Consider the following 24,658-nt stretch of genomic DNA (forward strand, 5'->3'; position numbering starts at 1 on the left):
ATACCAACACAGACCTGGAATGAGGAGGGCCCATCTCACAGCTTACTTCTATCAGGATTAGCATATACGTTCTGATGACTGTGTTATTTTAAGGCTTTCTATAAGATCTGCTCTTGACAAGTACTTCCAAAGAATCCCTGTCTCTTTCTCTTCATCTTCCTTACTCCCAGAACTTTCAAAGGAGCTGATGTTTTTCATTTCAGAATTTGTTAATTCATACCTTATAATGCCTAAAGAGGTTTGCTACCTTGAAAACAGCATGGAGCCCTCATTTCCCTGGAACTGAGCTCAGCCTGTTCCCAGGTAACCTTTGCAGTTCCAACTCCTCGCAGTCCTAAACTGAGGGTTTAACCTCAAATAAAGATTAAAGTTTCTACCTATTTTCAATAAAATTTGCCATTTTCTTAATTTTCATGTTCTTGACTTTCACACACAAAAAAAGTAATCATTTCAAAAGCTCTTTCATTGCTCAAAACACACTTTCTTTGATATTCAGGTTCTTAACACTATCCTTTTTCGTTTTCATGCCACCTTCAGAGTGCCATAGATACATATGTACTCTCCCTGCAGACATTCTCCCTGTAGATCTTCAGATATTCTAAAAGTAATTCTTCTTGCACAGACCAAAAAAAATAATTCTGGCCCACCCAAGTTGGCAGTGCCATAGTAAGGTCCCCAGTTTGCATTGCAACCATCTTTTTACTTGGGCAGACTCAGACATCTCTTTGAAAGAAAATGTTTTTGTCTGCAACAAAACAGAAAGCAGAAATCTTGACTTAAGATGCTTTGAAAGGAATTCTGGGCTTACCTGCAATGTACAACCATAGGTCCAGCATCAGGTGGGTTGCAGGTCTTGACTCGTCGCAGGAAAGCTAAGAATGGCGTTGGGTGTTCTGGGACACCATGGTCAGGCCAGGCAGTGAACTGGAATTGCCTCACTTCCCTTTTCTCACTTGAACCATTCTATGAAATGTAAAAAAAAGTCACGACAAAACTGCCACTGGATGCAATACTGGCATTTTAAAATGAAACAACTGCAGAAGCATATATTCCAGCAAAGTGTATTTAAATTGCATTTGGGTTCACAGAGAAACAGAACTCATGCTATGGAGGGAAATTTTTTTATATTCTGTATTGCAGGATTCAAACAATGTTAAGAACTTTAACAGTAACACATCGCCATAAGTACCAGAGCTTTAGTTAGTATTCCATTGTTAAATGGTTTTTCATAGTGAGAGCTCTGTGTTAACTTAGAAAACTCCATGCTGTAAGAAAAAAACTCTCTATAGACTGGAGCAAAAAGTCTCATTGTTCAGTGCTGCTAGGGGGAAATGAGGGAGAAAAGTGGAAGGAGGGAAAGGGAAGAAAGGGAGTCAGGAAGTAAGGGAGAAAGGCAGGGAAGGCAGGAAGCAAAAGAAAGAAGGAGGGCAGGGAGGCAAGAAGGAGAGAGTGATGGGACGAAAGGAAGGAAGGAAGGAAGGAAGGAGGGAAGGAGGGAAGGAGGGAAGGAGTGAAGGAGGGAAGGAGGGAAGGAAGGAAGGGAAGGGGAAAAGAAAGGGAAGGGGAAAGGGAAGAGGAATGGGGAGGGGAAAGGGGAGGGGAAGAAAAAGGAAAAGACAGAAGTTGCCTACATTTAAATTTTAAAAGTACATTGTAAGTATATAGAAGTATACATACCTTGTAAAGTGCAAATGTACGAACGCAGTAGGTTGCCAATTCAACAGTGTCTAAAAGCGTCACTTGGATTAGTCCGTAAGTTTCTGTGCCTCTGCTCGGCCAGTACTGATCACACTTCACCTGTAGTGAAAAAGAGGTAATTATTTAAGACATTTCAAACTGACATTTAGTACATAACTGAGTGTATATCACTGCAGGTTTTTAAAGTGTGTGGAGATAGAATGTTCAACAACTGCTAAGGAACCAACAGAAGAAATTTGTTTTGTCACCCACAAGAACTGCTCTTCTGGTAGTAGCCCTTAAGTATCTTCTTCCATAATGGATATTTGTGAATTCTGTGGGGCAGATGATGAAGAAATACTAGTAATTATAGATAAACAATTTATTATAGCTTCAGTAATTCATCTTTCACAGTTCAGAATTTAAGAACAGTATTAGTCCAGTAAAAGTAGACAGACAATTTTTTGAATAATTGCCATATTTCACCCACTTCCCATTAGTCCAAAAACATATAAACTGTTGTTGAGATGTTAATATTTAGTATATATAAAAATATCTCAGTAAAAACCTGAAGTTTTTAAGAAACAATTTTAGAACACAGATCAACAACTAAGAACTGTGAGAAAACACTTTTTTTTTTCTCAGATCAGTGTTACGAAGCATATAACAAAGCTGTGGTCACAGGCATTTAAAAAACATGGTTTGAAAGAGCTCATTCATCACATTTTAAAAGACACAGGACATTTGTTTCACAGAAATCTCCATTTAAACTCACGATATTTTAGAATACTGAGCTGAAATAATACTGTATAAAATGATGCATAATAGTACCATATGTTTATCATCATTGCTGAGGCTCAATAATTTGTTTCAGTTGGAAATGGTATTTATGATGAAAGCTATTATGAAAAAAGAAATCTTGAATGCCTAAAACAATCAGAAAACATGGTAGAAAGTAGTATGTGAGTTAAAAACCTGAAAATATTTGCCTTTCGATGACTGGTGAAACCAAGACCATCTCCATTCTATTTATAACAATACATTCTTATCAGTTAGCCTTGCATACAGTAAAGAAAAGAGGTGTACTCTGAATCCAGTAATAATACACTGCATTTGTTCAATAAATGTCTTCATTAATGACTTTAAGCCAGACTCATAACAAATTCAGTGAGAATACACAAACTGTGAGAAACACAAAAGCTGATTAAAGCACAGTATTTCCCACAAATATGTGATTATGCTAATCCAAGAGAAAAACTGATGATTCCCCCAAAATAGAAAATTAAGATATGCATCTTTGAAATTCATGTGTTCTCTAGGTTTCTTAGGCTGCACAGTACTTATTGAAAAAAACTTAGTATGCTTTCATACTCCCCAGTCCCGAACAGCTTTTGCTTCCAGATCATTTTATTTTGAGGCTCACAGGTCACAGATCACTAATGGTTCACAAAACACAGTCTGAGAACAAGTAATCTAGATAAAGATGAGAAAAAATTCTAACTGCTGAAGCAAGTGATTAACATTAATTAGAGGCAAAAAAAACTGGAACAATTTTTTACAGGAATTGATAACTTAATTTATAGATAATGCATTGGAACAAAGAAACTAAAAATGTTTATTGATAATACAGTCTTTAAAATGGGATTAACAGTCTATAAAATACTCTTATTAAGAGTAATTAAGTAAATAGTTCCCTGTACCATTTACTGAAATAGTGGAAGAGTAACTATTGCAGGTACTTCATGAATATCAATGATTCACTTGCAAGATTCTTAATACTAAAAGAAGCCCTTCTGGTCTTCTGCAAATCAGACTAAAATATAAATTTACAACTGAGTTGTTTCAATATAATATAATAGATTTAATTTCACTTTATCATTGATATAGACACAGTGTAGCTTGTGTCTATATTGGTTAGCTGTATTTTAGACAAGTTGTGGTTTATTATTTATTAATTCCCACAGAATGACATAATTTTTTTTCATGGAAAATGTTGATACACAATAGCTGTTGTTTGTAATCTTAGCAACTACAGGTTTAGTATAAATAGCTGACAAAACCTGTTGGGTTTGAATGATTATTGTTTTCAGAAAACCATTAAAAATGGTAGAAAACTCTATGTACTTTTAATAAAATGAATACAAAAAATAAATGTCTGGTAATGCTTTTGCATGCGTAAATGTGTAGTCCTCTTTACGCTGCAGTTCCCAAATGTAAATTGTATGCTCATAGAAGCAGTGTCAGCTTCCAGAAAGCATGCCTAAAAAATTAACCAGTTTTCTCACTAGAAACACTTCATAAAAACAAATTCCAAATGTAATAGAGATAAATAAATGTTTAACAAAAACATTAAATGGAAATTAAGAACATAATAACCACCATCTTTGCAAAGAACAGAAAATACTTTTTTATTTTCATTTTGTATAGCAATCTAATGTTAAGCATGTACTCAGATTTAGAAGCCTGTAGAAAATTGTTCCTTTTCAGTCAATCTGGGAGAAAATTATGTGCCTACTCTTGTAGGTGAATATTTTAGGAGGTTTATTTTTTTTCCATTTATTAAGTTTATCTAACATAAACTCCAATAATTTATATATTTTTTAAAATACTTTCTGTGAGAGCTAGCTGATGCAGAGGACTGCTGCTGGAAGCAGACACTAACTGTTCAAAGATTTAAACGGTCTGTAGAGCAGTGTATATATTATTTGAAAGTGGAAATAGATGAAAAGAAATATAAAAATTTTAGAAAGAAAATCTGATTTCGAATTGATGTGGATTTGACCCTCTGGAAGAGTACATGAAACGTAAGCTGACATCTTTTACTTCTTTTGCCTCCTGATTTTTCTCAGAACAAGAGGTCTTCTTCAGAGATGAGCCCTTACCTGCTCCTACACTCTTCTGCTCTGTGATCATAAACCTTACATTCCCAATACTCCTAACAATTTAGAATCCAATTTATCTTTGTGAGAGATCAGAACGATGTTTTCTATTGGACCTCAGCAGCAGCAGAGAATCAAATAATGTAAGTACATTGTTAAGACACTATTTCCTGAGACAGAGTTTTTGTTAAATGTTTTGTCCCATTTTAAGATCCCAGCTTTCAGGACTTAAAGTAAGTTTATTTTTCAGAAGTTACATATTAATATTTTTTTCAGGAAAAAATAAAATCATAAACCACCTGAGTCATCCATAATTTAACACTAAATGTCAACAAGACAATTTTGAAATTATTTGCCAAATGTTTTCGTGCTTTTAGCTCTTTTTTTATTTCCCTGTAGTATGGGCAATTTTTTCCTCACTTCTGTACATTTTTTGGAAAACAGACAACTTCAACATGGTAAGGTATGGTAATGATAAGGTGACCTCCTTCAGAAATAGAATTACAAGGTTTATTTGTTTTCAGAGTTAGTTTGTAATATACCTTTGGTGAATTTCAGTCCCCCTCACCTTCCTTTCATCCACACAGCTCCCAGTTCCAAGGGTTGATTTTTTTCCTCTGCAGACTATATTCACCTTCACTCAGTGAGAGCTTTTCTGTGTCACTAACTGTTCGCGGTTACAGAAAACACCTTTCACCAATAATTCTCTAATGTTCTCTTGCCTGTCACTAAAGATGGCAAGATGAACGAAACAGACACATGAACACAAAAACACTCACTGGTGATTTCAAAGAACGTTTGGTTTTGGTTTGTTTTTTGTTTTTTTTTTAAAATAAATTCAATTACAAGTAATGACAAGCATACGTTTTACTACTGCTTTCACTTTCTCATGATACTACATCGCACACTGCCAAAACCACTACATCTGAGATCAGAGCAGCTCTCCAAGCAATACTAAATGTAGGATGAAGTCTTTTAAATACCATATAGTAGACATAGCTAGAAGACATGACTAATGATAGACACATTCTCTCAACCTGCCTGTCAAACATACACACATTTTCTTTCTCTGTATTTCTTCCACTCAGACAATGCAAATCCTTGCTCTTCGTGAAAGTACAAGCATTCACTGAAAGTAAAGCTGTAAGAAAATGCAAATGCTTTCTTTTCCATTAAAAATGAGAAACTTGAGACCATTTCAGACTTGAGGGGTTCAAGTAGCTACAGAGTTCCTAACAATATATGTGGGTATTCACAGTTCAACAAGTCACAGACACTAGAGACAGCACTGCCATGCATCAACAGAGATGAAGGAAGTGTTTCTCCATATGAACATATGAATACAAAGATTCCTGACATTCAAGGCTAGAGAATAATTTTCCAGTATAAAGTTACATCATTCAGGCTGAAAAGACCCTTCGGGTGATTTTTAACACATGAGCCAGCTGTTACAGGCCATCTGAGATTATAAGGACAAAACGCAGATCAGGAAAGAGACAGCAAATTAGTAAGAGGCAGATTCATGTAGTGCATTCCTTGCTGTAAGAACAGCATATGAATTATGATCAATCTGGAATAGGAAATAACAGCAGTATGTAACAAACTTCTTGCTCTGGCTTTCTTAATAATAAAAGCCTTTTGCAGACAAAATTTTCTAACATTTTCAGATGGTCTCTCTTCAAAAATCTCTACAATGATGTGGAATAATAATTATGAAATAAAAAAAGGCTGTGCCAGTTGTTGGTGATGGAAACTGCCTCAAACCCTATCAGGCTAGTTTAGTGCCTCAGACATTCCATCTATTGTTCTGCCTCCAAGCAGTTGCTACTCTGAAGACATTTTTTTTTTTGCAACAGTGCACAATTGCCACTTAAAGATTATGCTGATTTCAGTCTACAGATTGTAGGCACTGACACTAGTATCTGAGATGATCCTGCAAAGATTTTTTTTAAAAAAATCAGAATACAAACCCACATTTTTTAGGACTTATTTGATCAAGATTAGTTTAAGTGTCACTCATTCTCTTTGGTCTAACTATAAATGACAGATTAAAAATATAAACTCCTACTCAGAAATAAAGCTACAAATAGAACAGTTTATAATTTTAATTTTGCTTTCAGAGAGGCACAGAATTTAATAGGCTTCTAAGTTCTGAAAAAAACTGAGCGCCAAGCCCCAGATAGACAGACCCTTCTAAGTCTCACCAAATGTATTCCCAAAACAACTAACCACTTCTGAAAATTTTGATTCTTTGGATCCACCTTTTACTATAGAAAAAAAAACACATTTGTGCCCACTGGTCTCTAATGATTTATAATAGATATGTGCCTGTGCCTACGTAAAGGCAAAGGCGTTGCTGTTTAGCCTGGAGAAAAGGAGGCTGAGGGGAGACCTTATCTCCTCTACAACTACCTGAATGCAGGTTGTAGCGATGTGGGTGTCAGTCTCTTTTGCTAGGTAACAAGTGATAGGATAAGAGGAAATGGCTTCAAGTTGCACCAGGAGAGGTTTAGACTGGGTATTAGGAAAAAATTCTTCACTGAAAGGGTTGTCAAGCACTGGAACAGGCTGCCCAGGGAGGTGGTTGTATCACCATCCCTGGAAGTACTTAAAAGGACATGTAGACATAGTGCATAGGGACATGGTTTATGGTGGACTTGGCAGTAATAGGTTAGCGGTTAGGCTTGATGATCTAAAGAGTCTTTTCCAACCTAAATGATTCAATGATTCTATGACTGTTGAAGCTCATCTGAACTGAGTATTTGGAGTTTGAAAACTAGGTAGAAAATAAGCCCTTTTGCAGCACAATATATTTCTATCTAAGGTTTTAAGTACAGTAGCCTTGAACAAGAAGTTCCAAGCAGGATTTGGAGACAAATGAACTTTAGACTAATCATTTAATAACAACCTTTAGTACTCTAGTAAGTCTGTAAATGGATCCTCATTACACAGTTTCTGAAATTTCTGATGTATCATTAATAGGCTAACAGTTAATAATGAAAGAGAATTGATAATTAAAAAGATAACCCCCAAACTTTTTCCATTCTGATCCTTACAACAGAGTGTGGTACGGTTATTAAAACAAAAGGAAACCAATATTAAATGGAATTTTGGGCATATTTGAAATGTGTTCTCTACCTTGTCTTTCATCTTCATATATAACAGCCAAGAACATTTCAAAACTATATTGCTGATACCAATGTGAAATACCCTTTTTGAACTCTTCCTAACAGCAGGGAAAGACGGATCTTAGTGAATTCATTTTGAAGGATAAGTCAGTCAAATAGTTAAGTACAGCAGGATTTTCCAGAAAGGACTTGAAAAAGTTTCTACAAATGCAACCCAGGGGAAAAGTGAACGGGCTGACTACTTTTTTCTTCATTCTCTTCTTGTACTCAGGGCCAATCACTGTGTACAGCCTGAATAATCCTTTCACTGAACAAGATATTGCATTGCAGTATGAAGAACACACTGAAGAATTTAGATTACTATTCAAGTGCTCTAATGAAGATTTTGTATTGTCCATACAAGAGAGTTATCTCTTAGTTGATATGAATACTATGTAAGAAAGTGTGTGTGTGTGGGGGGGGGGGGGGGGGGGGGGCGGGGGGGGAAGGGGGCAGGGGCTGGAGGAATCAAGAGTGAAACATCAGAAGAAAATTCTATTATTTTTATGGTATTGGTAGTCCAGAAATCCAGAATTGAATGGATGAAATCACATGAAAAAGAGAACTGGTGAGCATTCTGGGGAACTTTAGAGGTTTCAGTTTGAATTTTGATTTTTGAATGGAACTTTGAGTGACAGTAAGCTTTCTATTGCTACTTTAATACATGGATAAAATTCTTGAAATGTGATATTAACCAGAAAGACCTATTACCAACATGTGCCTTTCAGTAGCCAGCTGTATCCAGCTTTGTAACTGATGGAAAATGTAAATCATAATATTCTCTTTCAGAGACACCTGTCTGAAGAACTTGAATTTTCCAGATGTATTTTTCACCATAAAGGAGAAGTGGTCTTGAGTCTTTCACTAGGATCTGCTAAACAAGGAAATGTGGGGTTACTTTCAATAAACAATACTGAATTTGTTTAGTGACTTTTTCAAGCCTGAAATGCATTGAAAGAACTCCCCGCACTGAAGTAATAAGTTGGAATGCTAAACTAAAAATGAACTAGTCATTGCATTTTTTTAAAAAAAAATTACAGAATTTTTGATTTTGCAAGGAAAACTTCTAACTCAAAATGTCAGTGACCAGTCTTTAAATATGGCATATTCCCTCTGTCTGTACTAAGAGAATTATATGAGGGAGTAATGTATGTCTTACCCCAAGTAAAAGCAAATGAACCAAGCAAATAAGGTCAAATTAATGTTACAATATAGTTTTGACCATACCACTTTTCCTCAGGGAAAAGGAACAGCTAACAGAAATCACTTATTTTATGGGCAGAGAACCACAACATAAAAAACTGGGTGGATGCCTTGAAAAATACCTGTGGCAGTACCAGGTATTGCCACATCATTTCAGGTAAAATTCTGGTATAAACAGTTCTTGAGAGCTTACAGTGGAAGAGACACCACAAAATATCCTATGGAGTTTGCTCCATTCATGACATTGTATTTTGGAAGTTCTTTAACAGTTTAACGTTAATCAGCTTTGCTGCAAAGTTTATTTTTTCCTCCTAGAGCCCCACAGGCAGGGAAAATAGTTGATTGCCATGAAATTTTTAACAGCCTTTCACATCTTGAAGACTATTACATTTTCCTTTGCTCTCTTTATATATAAACCAAATAAACTCTTTCTGTCTTTCCCCATACATCACTTCTCCAACATCTGATCATCACTGTTCTCTTCCAGATTATCTGTAATTTAGCAACTTCTTTTCACATGGGGCATTCATTCTGTATGTCCTAAACTGCAAACGCGTATAAGCTGAAACAACCAGACATGGCATGCCAAAACTACTTTCAGCCTATGTAGTGGTGTTACAGCATTTCTTTTCACACAAAATTAACCCTGCTCAAATTACAGCATTTCCACAGCTATTTTGCTGGGTGACATAACAGTCTGAGTTTTAGCCGAGGCACAGTGCTTCTACCTGCAACATGACTAGAAAAATAAACTCTAAGCTTTATTTGTGTGCAGTCTTCACTGGTATACAACTAGGATCCAATTCTTACATGTATTAAGCATGACCCTGCCCCTGCACTTCTGAGAATCCTTTGATAATGAATCACCATATGGTTAGAGTTTTACAATTCTGACATGGCAACTGGTGACTTCAGCTCCTAAAATGGTGTAGAAATTCTTGGGACTGTGGCCATTGCTTTCTGTTACAGTGAAAAAGCCCCAGTACAAACCTACACATTTTTATTTTTATTTTTGTAAATCTGGTGAATGCATGGTCTAGTTGACTTTGGATTTTTCTGGGTTTTGGTTGTTTGGTTTTTGTTTGTTTGTTTTTTTTTCCCCCAGCTCTCTCATTCATTCTTCTTCTGACTCATATCTTAGCATGCTGAGCACTAAAGAAGTGAAATATAACTGTGAGAGTACATCATTGACACAGAAATTACTGGTTTACCATTAAAATTAGGGAATGAACAATGACAAAACTGCACATTTAATTCTTCTTTAGTAACAAAATACAACTCAGTATGGAAGAATGCCATTGCAGCACACATTCTATATGCTAATGTGTCTCCTGGGAGAGATGTTAACTTACTTCTTACCAGATAAAGACACACATATTTTTCTAGTTGCTGGAGAAAAAAAAAATTATAATTCCCTATGTTTAAAAATACCTGTGCTGCCCAATACTAAACATCAGTGCAGCTTTTATGCACAGATCAATTACATTTTGTCTAAATACAATAGAGTACAGCTGCTCTTGGGAGTATATTGATACAACCTGTCAAAATTGTTAAATGAATGTATTGATGACTTTTCTACTCATATTAGTGAAGATGTCTTATTGTCACTTATTTTTGATCCAATATGTTGACAGGTAATAGCCCCAGTATTACCTGTCAAAAGATACTTGGGAGGAAAGATATGAATTTTGTTGTTGAAGCCCTGCACAACAAATGTAAAACTACCTTAATCACATTAAACTCTGCTGCACAGCCTGTATTTTTCTGGAATATCTTAATGCATTTCATATAGACAAGAAAATAAAGTTCTTAGTTTTCTTTGCTTATTACTTACTGTTGTGCATGTACCAGTGCTTTGTCTTAGATACGAGGTCAGCTACATTAAATATCAGTGCCATCACTCTGCCATCAACAAACCAAGATTCACTAAAAATGTCAGAAATTTGTGCATTTGGAGTAGAAGAATTCAAGGTTCTCCCCAGACCTGCCTTTATCTTTTCATTCCTATAGCAAGACTTAGAAATCTTTGGTGGACAAAAGTTTGTTTCAAAGCTATTCTTACAAAAGAGTCCCAAGGTACAATTGCACTTTCCACTGTGCTTATTCAAATGATTTTGGGTTTTGTACTACTTGACTCTGGAAAAAGCTTTGCTGATTTAATTTAATATGTACTCCTTAACAAAAACCCAAACAAACTTACCCACCAAACAAAACAGAACCCCAACAATTATTTTACCCTGATTTTCACTTTCAAGACACACATCTTCATCTACTTGATATTTCTACTGTCACCCAATCTTTCTTTTTCTAACACATGGGATAGTCTATAAATTATATTAAAAAAAATGAGTTGAAAGACACAGATGCAGTGTTTTGACTTGGGAGGATTCAGACCTGTTGCATGACACTTGGAACGACAGAAGTACTTATTTAGCAATGCAGCAACCACAGGAAAAGTCTGCCTGGCTTTTCTTGGGACTGCGCCAGTGTTCCTGATTCTCTCAGGTCTTAGTGACCAGTTGAGAGAAGTTAAGTCCACAGGCTCTTAACTATCCTTAGATGGTCTAATGGAACTGATACAGGACCCATGCAAATAGTCCCACCTATTCCAATATTGAGCAACAAAATCTGAGACAGGATATATGACCTTTCTACTGGGTTTGTTTCTACATCCTCCTTCCCAATGAAAACTCAGAATTCAAGATGTTGAACCCTGACAAACTAAGATGATTATTCTTGGCTTACATTTTTATATATTCTTGGGTTATAATACAGATACCCACTTTCTGACAGTCAAATGACAGACAAAAAAAAATCAGGCTAACAGAATGCCATAAATGTAGTTTTCTTGTGTATTCACTTAGTCATTAGCAAATTTGAATGAAGCTGATAGCATCAGTATGAAAAAGCTTTCCTCATCATTATGTAAGTTCAGAATCTGGCTTATATTTTAGTAATGTCTATGGTCGTTATATTGTAATTTAGCTTTGACCTTATTGGCGTTTTTTGACAGAAGACTAATACTAGGCACTATGGTCCCAATATACAAAATGTAGCCAACGGGGTTAAGGAGGGAGGTAAGTATTTTCTATCAATTCCAAAACAGCACAGTAAGTGTATTCAAGATAAGGAATTACATAGCAAAGAGGAAAGGATAGAATTTTCTTTCAAGTGGACAATGTACAACAGTATCCTACTCCGAAACGAGACAGGACTAAATGTTCCCTGTTTGAGGTAATATTATCTTTTGCTATGAAGTTTGATTCTCTGTCTTCATCTGATCATTCACGCCATTCACTACAGCACACTAGTTCTCAGAACATTCAATCAATTCAGAGGATAAAAAAAAAAAAAAGAAAATGTGCAACAGGGTTGGGGTTGGAGTGGAAGACAGTGGGGAAGAGGTACCACACATTAATGCTTTACAGCTTTCCTTAGTGTAACACAACTGCTTCTTTTAGTCTTTAATTTGCAATGTTCAATATTGTTCTTTTATTTCATTTAAACTCATATATGGGACAAATAAGCTACCAACACTGTTCCACACACTGCCAGTGTCTGTAATATTTTTTGATATAAAATATGTGCATGGTGGCTGAATGATGGGACTGACTTTCTCTCTCTAGTCTGGTTTTGGTCAAGTGAGATTCAGGTGATGACATTTCATATGAAACCAACAAAGTGTGAAAGGTTGTAAGTGAAAGAACTTCTATTTTCCTGCAGCTTCCTTTTAGGCAAACAAATGAATAATGAATTCACTGTAACATCTTCATTTGATGTGCTCAGCTGTAAAATATGTACATTCTCAAAGCTGAAGTTAGTCAGACATCTAACACATGCTAATGAAGCAACTCTGTTTCTGCAGATGCAATTAACATCCTCATCTTTATCTGTGCAGTCCAGGTTAAAAAGGCTGATATCAAGCTGCAGGACTACATAATGAAAAATGCAAGCTAAACAGAAATGATGACATGGAGATGGAAAGTAGATGAAGTCCCAGAGAGAAATGATCATGCCTTGCAGCAGGAATAATGATTAGGCTACCAAGACACAAAAGTAATCAAAACGGAATCAAAGGAAAAAGAGAAACAAAATTAGCAAAGATCTTCACCTCTAATGGTATGTAACTGTGCTTGTATTTCATGTTTGAAATTTCACTTGGTCTCCTGCTATAAGGATATGCTATTTAAAATGATAGCATGAGATAAAAATGATGAAATGTTGCCATCATATTCTTTTCTCACACAGGGATTCCCACTGCTGCCTCATCATCAATAACATTAATTACATTACATGTAGATATTGTATTAGGTAACTGATATATGATTAGATATTGATGAGGTAACTGATACGCCATATTCATAGAGTTGCAGAGACTAAGATTTGAGCTGAATTACGTACTCAATAGCTGGTCTCTTATGCTCTGCATTGAGTGCATCAAACTCCCTTGACCTATGAACACAGAATGAGCTAAATTATGCACAAAAAAATACGCAAACATAGGCATTGAACGCACACACAATCCATTGACTAGATTGTCTGGTCTCTCATTACACTCAGGGAATGTCTTGCTGCTGAATGCTAATCACTTCTGGAGGTGATTACTATTCTGATCAGTGTTTTTTCAGGGTGCAGTCAGCACAGGCTAGAGTTAGCTTAAAACTCTGCTAAGCAATTACTGGAAAGAATGAGTAGAATTCCATTTAGTTACATCAAAACATCTTTCTAGACGGTGGCTGTCTGTGGCCTGCAGTATTAAGATAAACTCTCAAGTATTTATATACACCTCCTGCAACGGGCTGCTTATTAGGATCAGATTTTTTCTTAGCACTGATGCTATTTAGCAGCAACTTTATTCTATAAGAAGTAATTAGTGAAGAAATGGCCAAAATTTAATTTACTTAATTGCAAACAACTGTCATTGCCTAGAACAGACAAGGCCTGTGTAGTGAAGATAAAATGAAAATTTCTGATAAAATTACCCTCTGCTGTGTACTAATTGCCATCAGGTACACACAGGCAATGGTGTTAATGTAGGCTGAATTTACATGTGCAAAGTGATCCTATAATTAGAATGCTATACATTGCTTGAACTGCAAAAAACCTAATTATTTTTAAGAAGTGATGGAATGGTGAAAGAATAAATAAGTATGTATATAAATGTAGTTTGATAAGCCTCCAGAAGGGGATGACTGTTTGCAAGAGGTTCAACAAATTATGTGATCATTGCAATTTTATGTATCCAAGCACATGAAAAAAATACAAATCAATGCAAACACAGTACAGCATTAAGCACCTCAGGCTTTATGGTGCATTCCCTCCTGTTCCAAGCTTGCACAGGCAAAAAAATAATTCATTTTGTAATGGAACTCATCTATGAGTTACTGAAATATCAACTATTCTCCAGTTACTTCCATAAGATACTTTTTACTGACTACAAAGCTTTTCTGGATGATCATGTTCTCGATCTTCTGTATGGCATTTTTTGCACAGCGCCTTAAGTACCTTAGTTTTTCGTATTACTAAGGGTCTTTCAGCTGTAATTCTGCAGCCTGCCTCCCACTTGCAGCTCCCCACCCTTCGCACAAGCTCCCAGGACAGCGTACCACAGAATGCCTGTGGCAGTCTTGTTATTCAGCTCCTGGACAGTACTTGCAAAACCCCAGCACTGTTGTTACAGCAGGTTCCCAAGTGAAGCAGTTGCCACTGATGTTAGAATCACCCCTTCTTTCTCCCCTTTCCTGATTTTTACATTTGGTTGTACCTTCTGTTTTACAGTACAGGACTCATCAATGTGTCTGCAGAAAGCTCAGTAATGAACCAGCTGTACAGCACTTTCACCAGTTGATGTCTGCCGCCAGCAGTGCTAACATATCATAAGCAGGAACAACCCATGAGGAGTTTGACTGCATCTTGATGTAAAATAAGAGTTACTGTGCAAAAAGTATGGTGGGCGAACCACCTGCTTTATTGGAGAGGGCACTGAGGGCTGGACATACTCTTTCTGAATAGCCACTGAGGAGGGTTTTTCCCTTTTCTTTCCTCACCATGTTTCTCCTTTATTTTTTTTTTTTTCACTGACCTCCCCACCCCCAATAACATTCACAATTAGAACTGATGAATGCCATCAAATGCAGACCTGATAGTAAATCCTCACGTAAGTCTGTTACTACTCTTTCCATTGCTTTCCTTATTATATAACAAAAAAATATTGCTTTTGATTTCCTTCACATATAGCACATCTTTTATTTACTGTTATTAGAATAGCATCCTTATGTTTTAGTCCTTAACTTTCCCAATTTTACTTTACTCTGTAAAACTGAATTTGAAATACTTCAGAGAATTTTGTATTCTATTACTGCACACGCTGTTGCAGAGTTTCCCTAGCACCCACTGCATGCTAAAAAATATTTTCGTTTCTTTACCAAATCCGAATGCTCACTGATCTTAAGTAATGTTTAATCTATACCACATAAAACCAAAAACTGAATGCTGTTGAGATACATTACCTTCCTCATAACAGGATATTCTTGATACTACAGAGGAAGCAGAATTTTCAATCACCTCCTAATATTTTCAGTATGATTGAAACAGGAAAAAAAAATAAAAATATCACTATGGATCAAGAGATTTCAAGTTTTTCAGAGTACAGAAACCCAACAAAACAAGTAGTGTGACTTGGTTCACAGAGGAACTAATATTCCTATGTAAGTGATTTTCATAGTATAAACACTTCTAAGTGGTGGCAACCTTGAAAAAAAAAATCAGTTCTTGTGCATATACAGGAGGCAGACAAACATATATGCAGGAAAGAAAAAAACATGTGATTACTCAGGTACAGTATAATTAATATTTTATTTGCTTTCCTTACCCTTGACCTCTCTTCTAGTTTCGTCATCATGACAACAGTTGCACCCCGTTGCTCCCACATCATTCTCCAGAAGTCACCGAAGGTTTCCGGCAGCGCTCCTTGTGTTGCTATATAAGCATTCTGCTTTCTGTATCCATCTATGTAGTTGGCATTGATGTAGTCACTGCCTGGTATGCCTGCAATGAGAGGAGTAAAAAAGCGGGGCAGCATTTCTGTGCTGTCCTATTGTACAAGGGCTATAAAATCCTGTGACACAGCTGGATCAGTTAATCTTAGCTTGTTGCATGTCAAGCAGAACATGGGTACTTGCAAGTGAACGTATGCCATTTCTGGAGCCGAGGGGTATGATGGCTTCTCTGGGAATAACCATTCTTTTGAAACAAAGGGCTTAGTCTGATAAGGAAGTATAAAGAAGCCTGAAAATCTGTAGCAGATGGATAGACCTGGGAGTGGAAGCAGCAGCATTTAAGAGCTGTTGTGACACTGCCTGCGGTCACCCACTGGTATGGCAGCCTCTGCCTGGGCCAGACAGGGAAGCTGCTCCATCGGATGCTGTGAGTAGAACCCATTTAACGCTCTTGTTGAGCTCACTGCGGTTTTTTGTTGTGGTTTTTTTTGTTTGTTTGTTTGTTTGTTTTTAATACAGAACATTGTTAAAACTATTAATATTGCTGCCTCGTTTGTTTTTTCCATTAAATGGGAAGCTAACTATAAGCTTTATTTTAGGAAAAGACATTCTGTAAGTCAGCTTTAAGAAACAGTGGAATTTGCTAAATGGTGTGTGCATGAAATAAAGGCCTCTGCAAGTCTGAATAAAAAATGAATGCACAAAAAGAAGATGGAATCCAAGACCTGTGGGCACATTGGACCAAAAATGTCAATTGCTCAAGGGTCAGGTATTTTGGACAAGACTTACAGAGGGACCTTCGGTGTGTCTACTGGACACATGTCCATGCTGTAAGCCACATGGAAGGGAGCCAGCTCCTAACTGGAATCTATTTAACTGAGGGTATGCAGTGTCATTTCTTCTAGCAAGAATTGGACCATAACATGCTGCCAAGGTCAAGGACGAGTGCTGGCTGTAGTGAAGATCATGTTACCAGTCTGGACTACTAAGGTAGCTATGTTCACAGAAAGGGCTAAACATGGACATATCTGTCTCAGTCCCATCCCTTCTGGATTCAGCGGTGCAGTGCCCAGCTTTTAACTCAGGCTATGTGCATATTGGAAGATAAAGCATGGCAGGCATCACTTTTTATGTCACTGCTGTTTTTTTTAGCTGATAACTTGAAGAAGAAAAAGATACCTATGTGAGATCTCAGTGCTGGTGGGATGGCAAAGCAGTGTTTCCCACTAGAGTGTTAAACATGCAAGCATTCCCCAGAAGAGTTAGCTTAAATACAGACTGTATCATAATAAAATGATATAAAAGATCTGTTAAAGTAATTAACAGAAGTTACTTCTTTGAGCAGAAATGAATGATTTATGTTAACACAGCCAATCTGCCATGCCCAAGTCTACAACCCCACGTTGTAGGTTCCACAAACATTTTCAAGAGAGTAAGGTGATACAGGCTCCCTGGCTTATTCTAAAGCTGTGGCTAATTTCACTCCACAAAGAAACAGAGTTGAATTTTTTTGGCTATGAAACATAATACATTTTCAAATATGTTCTAAAAAATGTTTCTCAAGTTTTCCATCCCATCCTGAACCTCCAAAACCATTCTGATGTATCATCTCCTGCTAGCGATCCCAAACCAGGAATTACTGAGGCTGCATACTCCTGTCTTTTCAAAATAATTTGAATTCAAATGGAAAATAGAGGGACATCTTTACATTTTTTTGTTTGTTTGCTTGATTTTAGCCACAATTTGAAGAGTTTCTACACTCACTCTGGGTAAGCTTAGTGTTTCATTCCACCACGTACTTACGTCATGAACAAACACACTGATTAACTGTGACACTAGTTAAGAACCAATCTAATCTGGAAATGACTCAGCATATGGGTTAGTGCAGCTGTAGTCTGGCATAAACTTTTGCCTTTATGCCCAAGAAAGCTCAATAGATTTTCTTAGCTCTATGTTCAAATTATATTTAAACACAAATTTTAACTTGATTTGACTTTCTGTACAATTAGAGGAAAAAAATGCCAAAATATTTTGAGGAAAGAAAGAATTTGTAACTTCAGGGGCAAAAAAGAGGTAGCAAATGACACTCCTCGGGCAAGATGCATGGATGGACACAGGAATATTGCTTGACTATGATTAGAGGTGAAAGAAAGTCTCTTCTGGAAGAAAAATAAAATAAAATAAACACTTTAAAACCTGCATAGTCAATAGCTGAAAAGGATGTTTTCCCTTCATGAAAGGCAGATATTGGAATTCAAAAGCCTCATTCTTGTAGACTTGAAATTTTTTACATGACACTTCTTATTGGAATTAATGACTTAGAAAATACAACTGCTAGGCATAATGCTGTATTTTCTTCCTTTATCAAGATAATAAAACATTTTTGCACAAAAATGATGAGAAAGAAAAATGAAGCCAACAAGAGAAATCTACACCAACTGGGTGTTATTACCAAAGGAACTGAGAAAGCTGGTAAAGAAACGTTTTCTGCATAAATTAGAATTATATTATGATGACTGGTATCACACTTTGAAACATATGTTATAAATAAAAGCCTGAGGAAAAAAATGAAAAAGAAAAACAACTCTTTGTAAAGTGGTTAAATGATCTTTTGGGAAAGCTGTCCTCTGGAGCTGATACTGCACAAACTCAGCATGAAAATTAAGCACGAGAAATATTGCAAACTGTGCACTGAAGAATGATCTTTAAAAATGTTAGCAGACAATCCTAGTACCTGATGTAAAAAAAAATCCAGAATGACTAAAATTGTAAATAATCTTTCTACTTACTTGTATAAAGTTTATTGATAAATCATATTAAAATAAATAAATTTTAAATTAAATACATTCTAATTCTTTAAATTACAATGAAGAAAAGCTTCCAGGTTATACCTTACTTGATCACAGATGCAAGTAAGAAAGAACTACTAATTACTAATATTTGCAAAGAGGATTTCTTCCCAGCTAGGTTAAAATGGTAATTTCCACTCTATTCCTCCATTTGTTTTTTATCAAGAGGACACAACATATCTTGTATATTCTTTAGCCAGAAAAAAACAAAAACAAAACAAAAAAAAAAAACAAAAACAACTTTTACAAGGCAAATCAGCCTCACTGCACTTGAAAAGGATGTGGCTGGGATGTGGACAGGGAAGTCCATTTACCACAGACCGAAGCAACTGTTATTGACTTAAGTAATGTCGTTTTGGGAAAAACTAGGTGCTACTCCAAAAAATTGCATCGAGACCTTTTCATCAAGGGTTTATCTCTAGCAGAATACAGTGCTCTATAGGGTTTTATCTCTACTGAGATCAAGAGAACAAAAGGATTCACAGTGGTCACCTCCATTGTCTCTCTCACCTAAAGTATCCATCCATTAGGTGTTTTCTTTGTTCTCCATCCAGTCTCATAGTCCCTTCAAGTATCATATCCATTTCTCACACTGAGTCTCTTTTCATCACTGTTTTCACGCATGACCTCAGTTTCACATCCTGTTCCAAAATCCTTTTGTATTCTGTATTACTATTTTCCCATTCTTACTTTCCACCTTGCACTTTGCCATACCAGTTTTTTTCATCAGCTATGTCCCCACAGCGCATAAACTTAAAGCTGTCTAGGGGAGGTGCCTTATCGCAAGAGGCCTAATGAATTGTGTGCAGTTTAAAAATAACATACCCAAAGCCCGAACATCTGCAAATATCTACACTGACCAAGCAGAAAGAATTATCAAAGGCAAATAAATCTAAATATTAAAATGTCACTTTCTCCAGTGGTTTTCCTGGCCACAACCTCATTCTGAGCTGAGAAAGCTGCACAATCCTCTGTCAAGTCTAATAGTGCAAAAACAATCAAATGACAACTAGTTTGATTGCAGTACAATGAAATTCTACAAACCTTTGTTAGCTGCCATAGCTTGAAGGCAACATACCCACAAGCACAGCAGCAATTGCCATCACTACTTAAATTTGGGCTTAATAGTTACGTCAGTTGTTCTGTAAAAAGACGGGTCAAGAAGGGGACAAAGAAATGAAATTCTGTCTTCAGTAATATTCATATGAACTTTAACTAAGCCTGTTGGCATCAGTGGGGTTTACTGCAGATTTAGGATGGCGTACCTGAAGTGTAAATTCAGGTTAATCCATGCAGCATAACATGACTTTTACAAGTTTCATGAAGAGATAAACAGTTTCACCACAAAAAGTCAGCTAAAGATTAAGCTTCCAGACTGGAATTCTGCCATCACTATTTTCTCGTAGCCTTTTCAGCTATGGTCATGAATGACCAAAGACTGCAGTCTCCTTATTCTGCCAGGCAGGAATTGAGCACAATGGGTGAAGAATCAGATGAGTAGTTGAGCATAAAAGACATCTCATTTTAAAATATTGCAAGAACACAAAGCAATCCAGATTTTACAGAGTAAGAGTGAATAAGCAATGAAACAAGATTAGCCAATACCACAATTAAAGTGCAAAAGATTAAAGAAAAATAACTCTATAGCTTCTGATATATGCTGAGACTACTCATGAACTGTGATGAGAGTACAGCTTGCTGCAACATAGACTCAGATCCACAAGGCTAATAGCATAGACCTCAGAATTATTCTCTTGATTTCCTGAAGACAGTTATAATCTTAAACACTTTTAATTAGACTTCACATTTTATTCACAAACTCAAATCAAATCATGAAATTATTTCAAACCTTTACAAAGGCTAAGTACTGAACAGCTTTTCTATTTAAAACAAATTAAACCATAAACCTTTGTTTCTGTGCTGCTTCCCTAAGAGATGTGCTGTTAGTCACAAAAAGAGTGTGTAGTAATAGGATTAAATTCCGTCATGCTTGTAAACAAGTTGGAAATGCAGTGATGAACTCAGAATGCTGATGAAGCTGTACTATTGGTTTAAATCAATGACTGATGTTTTGAACTACGTCAGAGCAAAAATGAACTAAGGCAGCTACTAGGTGCCAGTAGAAACTGTTTATGTGGAAGTTATTGTAACATAAAATCTATATATTTAAGGATTTTATCAAATTCAAATGGTCTAAGCACAAATTGTACTGTACAAACTAACTGAAAAATGAAGTAGCACAAGATCAATGAAGATATTGTAGTAATGAACGTTTGTAAAATGAAACCTTTTTTACAAAGACTGAGGAAAATCCACTACATATGACCCTAACAATGTAAGATAAGAAGGTAAAAAAAAAAAAGACAGAAAAAAACCACCTACAGGTTGCTGGATTGTCGATGGACTGTTAGGACTAGGAGAGTCTGATGAAGAGGGAAAAGATGAAAGATATCTCAGAGTGAAATGCTGAATTATAGAGAATTATGGAAAGAAGGCAATGTCAAAAGAGATGGGCAGAAGATGCAGAATTAAGCAGGACAAAGAAAGGGACTGTGCAGAGGACAGAAGACAAAGTTTTGAAAGGAAAAGTTGAAAAAAATCTAATAAAGGTGAAATTACAGATGTAAACTAAGAACTAAGAGCCATATATCTGCAGGCAAAATGGGAAACTTGAAGGTGGGTAGCAGAAAAAGGGGGCTGGGAAAGAGGAGGAGTTCTCTTAGGAAGAAGAAACGAAGGTTGGGATTTTTTTTTTTTTTTTTTTTTTTTTTTGCTTTAGAAGTTGGCTGGTATTAAGAAAAGGTACAGAATGAAAGTAAACATTATTCAGTGCAGTTCCTCAGAGACGCTGATAACAGCATTGTGCCAGAACACTGGTCACAATGCACCAACATCGCAGTATGTTACATGATAGTTCAAAGTGATATCGGAATCCAACATGAAGTCATCATTCTCTGATTACAGCTGTCTGAAATGTCATACAGTGATTCTCCAACTCTTTGAGACTGAGTAACATCAAAGCTATCTATCAACGGAGTCTTTTTTTGCATAGAAATACTAATGTATATCTCTAAAGGATGCACTAAAAGGGGTTGATGAGTGCCTCTACTAATATGAAATGATTGATTTCTGGTTTGACTATTCCTGAAAAAAACAGTTTCAATATGACAGTGCACAGGAAATTGTGATGTGCCAAACCTTTATTACCTATTCAAGAGCAATGCCACTGATGTTTTGCTGAAGCTTTCCCCAATGGACAGTGTAGATACGTATACAGGATAAAGACAGTATTGTTCTGAGCTGATTTCAAGGGTATCAAGAATTACATCATTTTTGTTGTTATGTTACATCTGTAACAGCATGGTAGATCCATAGGCCAAAATGATACCCCTACAACTTCTTTGTGGCGTTGAGACAGCCACCATGAAGTCTACTATATGAAGTCTACTTCATAGAGACTTCTACACCATGAAGTCTACTTCACTGATATTTCTGTACCCTATCGCCCTCATCACTGAAACACTTCTGTTGTTTTTAAGGCAGTCCAGGCTTGCAGGGGGACAGGGCATACAATTACTCTAAGTGTGTAACTGTATACTGTTAGCAGATTGCAACGCAACTAGAGAGCACACATAATTTGTACAGTCCATGACTGTTAAAGAATTTATACTGATTAGAATACTTTTCAAATCTAAAGATGATGGCCTACATACTCAATGATAATAGACCAGTAACTGGCAATCAGATAAACAAGAATATTAGCTACTAAATTTCCCATCAGACAAAAGTTACACTGCTGAAATATAATATATATATATCTTTTTTTTTTTTTTTTTTAACACTAGCATTATGCAAATCCATGCTACATATGGCAGACTTTTAGTCTTGGATGTCTCCTAAAAGAACAGAAAAGACTTTTTACAATGTAGAATTTTTAATCATTTTTTCCCCAGTATTTTATTTACTTCTTAGAGGATTAAGATTGCAGACCTAGATGTTTTAACTTGATACATTTCTCTTTTAATTGGTAAATTCTGCTTTCAATACCATGTAGACGCATATGATAAACTGCACCACGTTATAACATTCTTTCATTATACTGTGAAATTCCAAATGTCCCTCTCAGACACATCCAAAGACAGCACAACATGAGCAACGAGAGTTCAAGAACATGGGAACAAAATTTTGCAAAATAGTGTTTCCCTTCAAGTGGAAATTCAAATTACCACATCTAATCTCAATTTTCCTTCCAAAGGAACATCTAATGTAATAAAAATAACACAATGGTGAGTTTAATAACATAAAGAGTACTTCTTACAAAGTGAGGAATTTATATTGTGGAAGTCCATGCTATATACAATTACAGAGGCCAGGAATGTAGTGGGGATTCAAAACCAGGTTGGCACATCTAACAGGAGTTGTAAAAGTTACTAAAATAAACACTTTGAAAGTGTTACTAAACATTGTGTTCCAAGGATAATGTAATTTTTAACAACTTTATGTAATCAGAGGGTGGAAAGAAGTAATTTCAAATTTCTACTACATGCTTCTGAAGAATTTCTATGAATCAATTCATATTGGCTATAGTCAGAGAGGGGCAACTGAACAAAAGCGACCTGGCTCCCCACTCTAGAGTAGACCATTAACAGCGTTCCACATTTGTGCAACACATCAAGAGGCAAAGTGATCACCAGTGTAGGATTAGTTTGGCAGAAGCTTAGTTTCTTGTTCATATATATTTGGCTCTTAAAAGGGATCAGGTGACTAGGTCCAGAATGGCGCTCTGTGTCTTAGAAAGAGCACAGTTACTGTTCAAAACTCACTGACAACATCAGTCTTCTTATGGCTGTCAAAGAATACCAGATAAGCCCTGTATGTAAAATCCAACCAAATATTCTACATATAGCTGTAACAAAATGTAATGTAGTCCAAATTTACATCCTCATCAACTTGTATAGAATTATAGGTAAAGGAGAATTTTAGTTTTTTTTAAACGATATTCAAAGTATTGATTTCTGTGGTAGCAAGAAAACAAACACAGCTGTCAACTCATTAAACTGCTAGGCAGAGTGCATATTTTCATTGTAGGAATATTACATAAAACTTGAAAGAGAAGCATTTATTACCAAATGCCATGCCCAGTGTATTGTACTTATGAAGGTACACACACAGAATTTCAGAAACACAATCATGTAACATCCCAGGGGGGAAAATACTTAACAGGATAAAGAAATAATGATTTACAACTGTTTTCAAGACAAATCATCATAAAATAAAAAAGCATTTAATATTTGATTTATGTTGCTTTTTTTCACAATAAACTGAACACTGCGAAAATACTTAAAACCAGGCAAATCGTCGGATAGGTCAAAATCCCATTTGTGGCATTAGACCTAACACTGGTATTTCAAAGGGCTGTAATATTTTTATTTTTTTAATGACACTGACTACTTTAGGGTTAGAATTTTTAGCGTCATTGTAGTTAGTATTTCCTGCTTAAAAATGGGAATCAAACCACAGTTTAACAGCATGTTGTCCATGCTCCTTAAAATACTTAGTCCTTTCCTACAGGTACAATGTATACCTTTTTCATATTTTTATTATCTTATATTTTAAAGAAGTAGTCTAATATACTGTGTAATTTGATTCCCGTGACTGTTGTTTTCTGTTTTGCCTCTTAATTTTTCTTCCCATTCTCTGAATGTGTTCACTTTCTGTAATGGAACCAAATTTCATGGGTCATTTACATGAAGGGCAACCTGGAAGAACTTTTTAAGCCGAGATGTCTAACTTATAAATTAACAAATACATTTACTTGCAACTAGATTATTTCCTCTCCTGCTTCCCCCAATTACACAACTCTTTCTCCAAACAAATCCTATGAA

At 36.0% G+C, this 24,658-nt stretch overlaps 1 protein-coding gene across 20 annotated transcripts in view; it reads right to left on the bottom strand.

Annotated features, from left to right (window-relative positions):
* Window positions 1-24,658, bottom strand: part of PTPRD (protein tyrosine phosphatase receptor type D) — a 467,311-nt gene that overhangs the window by 36,545 nt on the left and 406,108 nt on the right. For all 20 annotated transcript variants that reach the window (XM_080372008.1, XM_080372009.1, XM_080372005.1 and 17 more), the window contains 3 exons: window positions 15,798-15,973; window positions 1,678-1,797; window positions 809-963 (listed from right to left, as the gene is read on the bottom strand). In XM_080372008.1, coding sequence (XP_080228134.1) covers window positions 809-963; window positions 1,678-1,797; window positions 15,798-15,973 — 451 coding nt within the window. The remainder of the gene's footprint in view (window positions 1-808; window positions 964-1,677; window positions 1,798-15,797; window positions 15,974-24,658) is intronic.

The sequence above is a fragment of the Falco punctatus genome (genome assembly GCF_963210335.1).
Source record: "Falco punctatus genome assembly, chromosome: Z".
Classification (NCBI taxonomy): Eukaryota; Metazoa; Chordata; class Aves; order Falconiformes; family Falconidae; genus Falco; species Falco punctatus.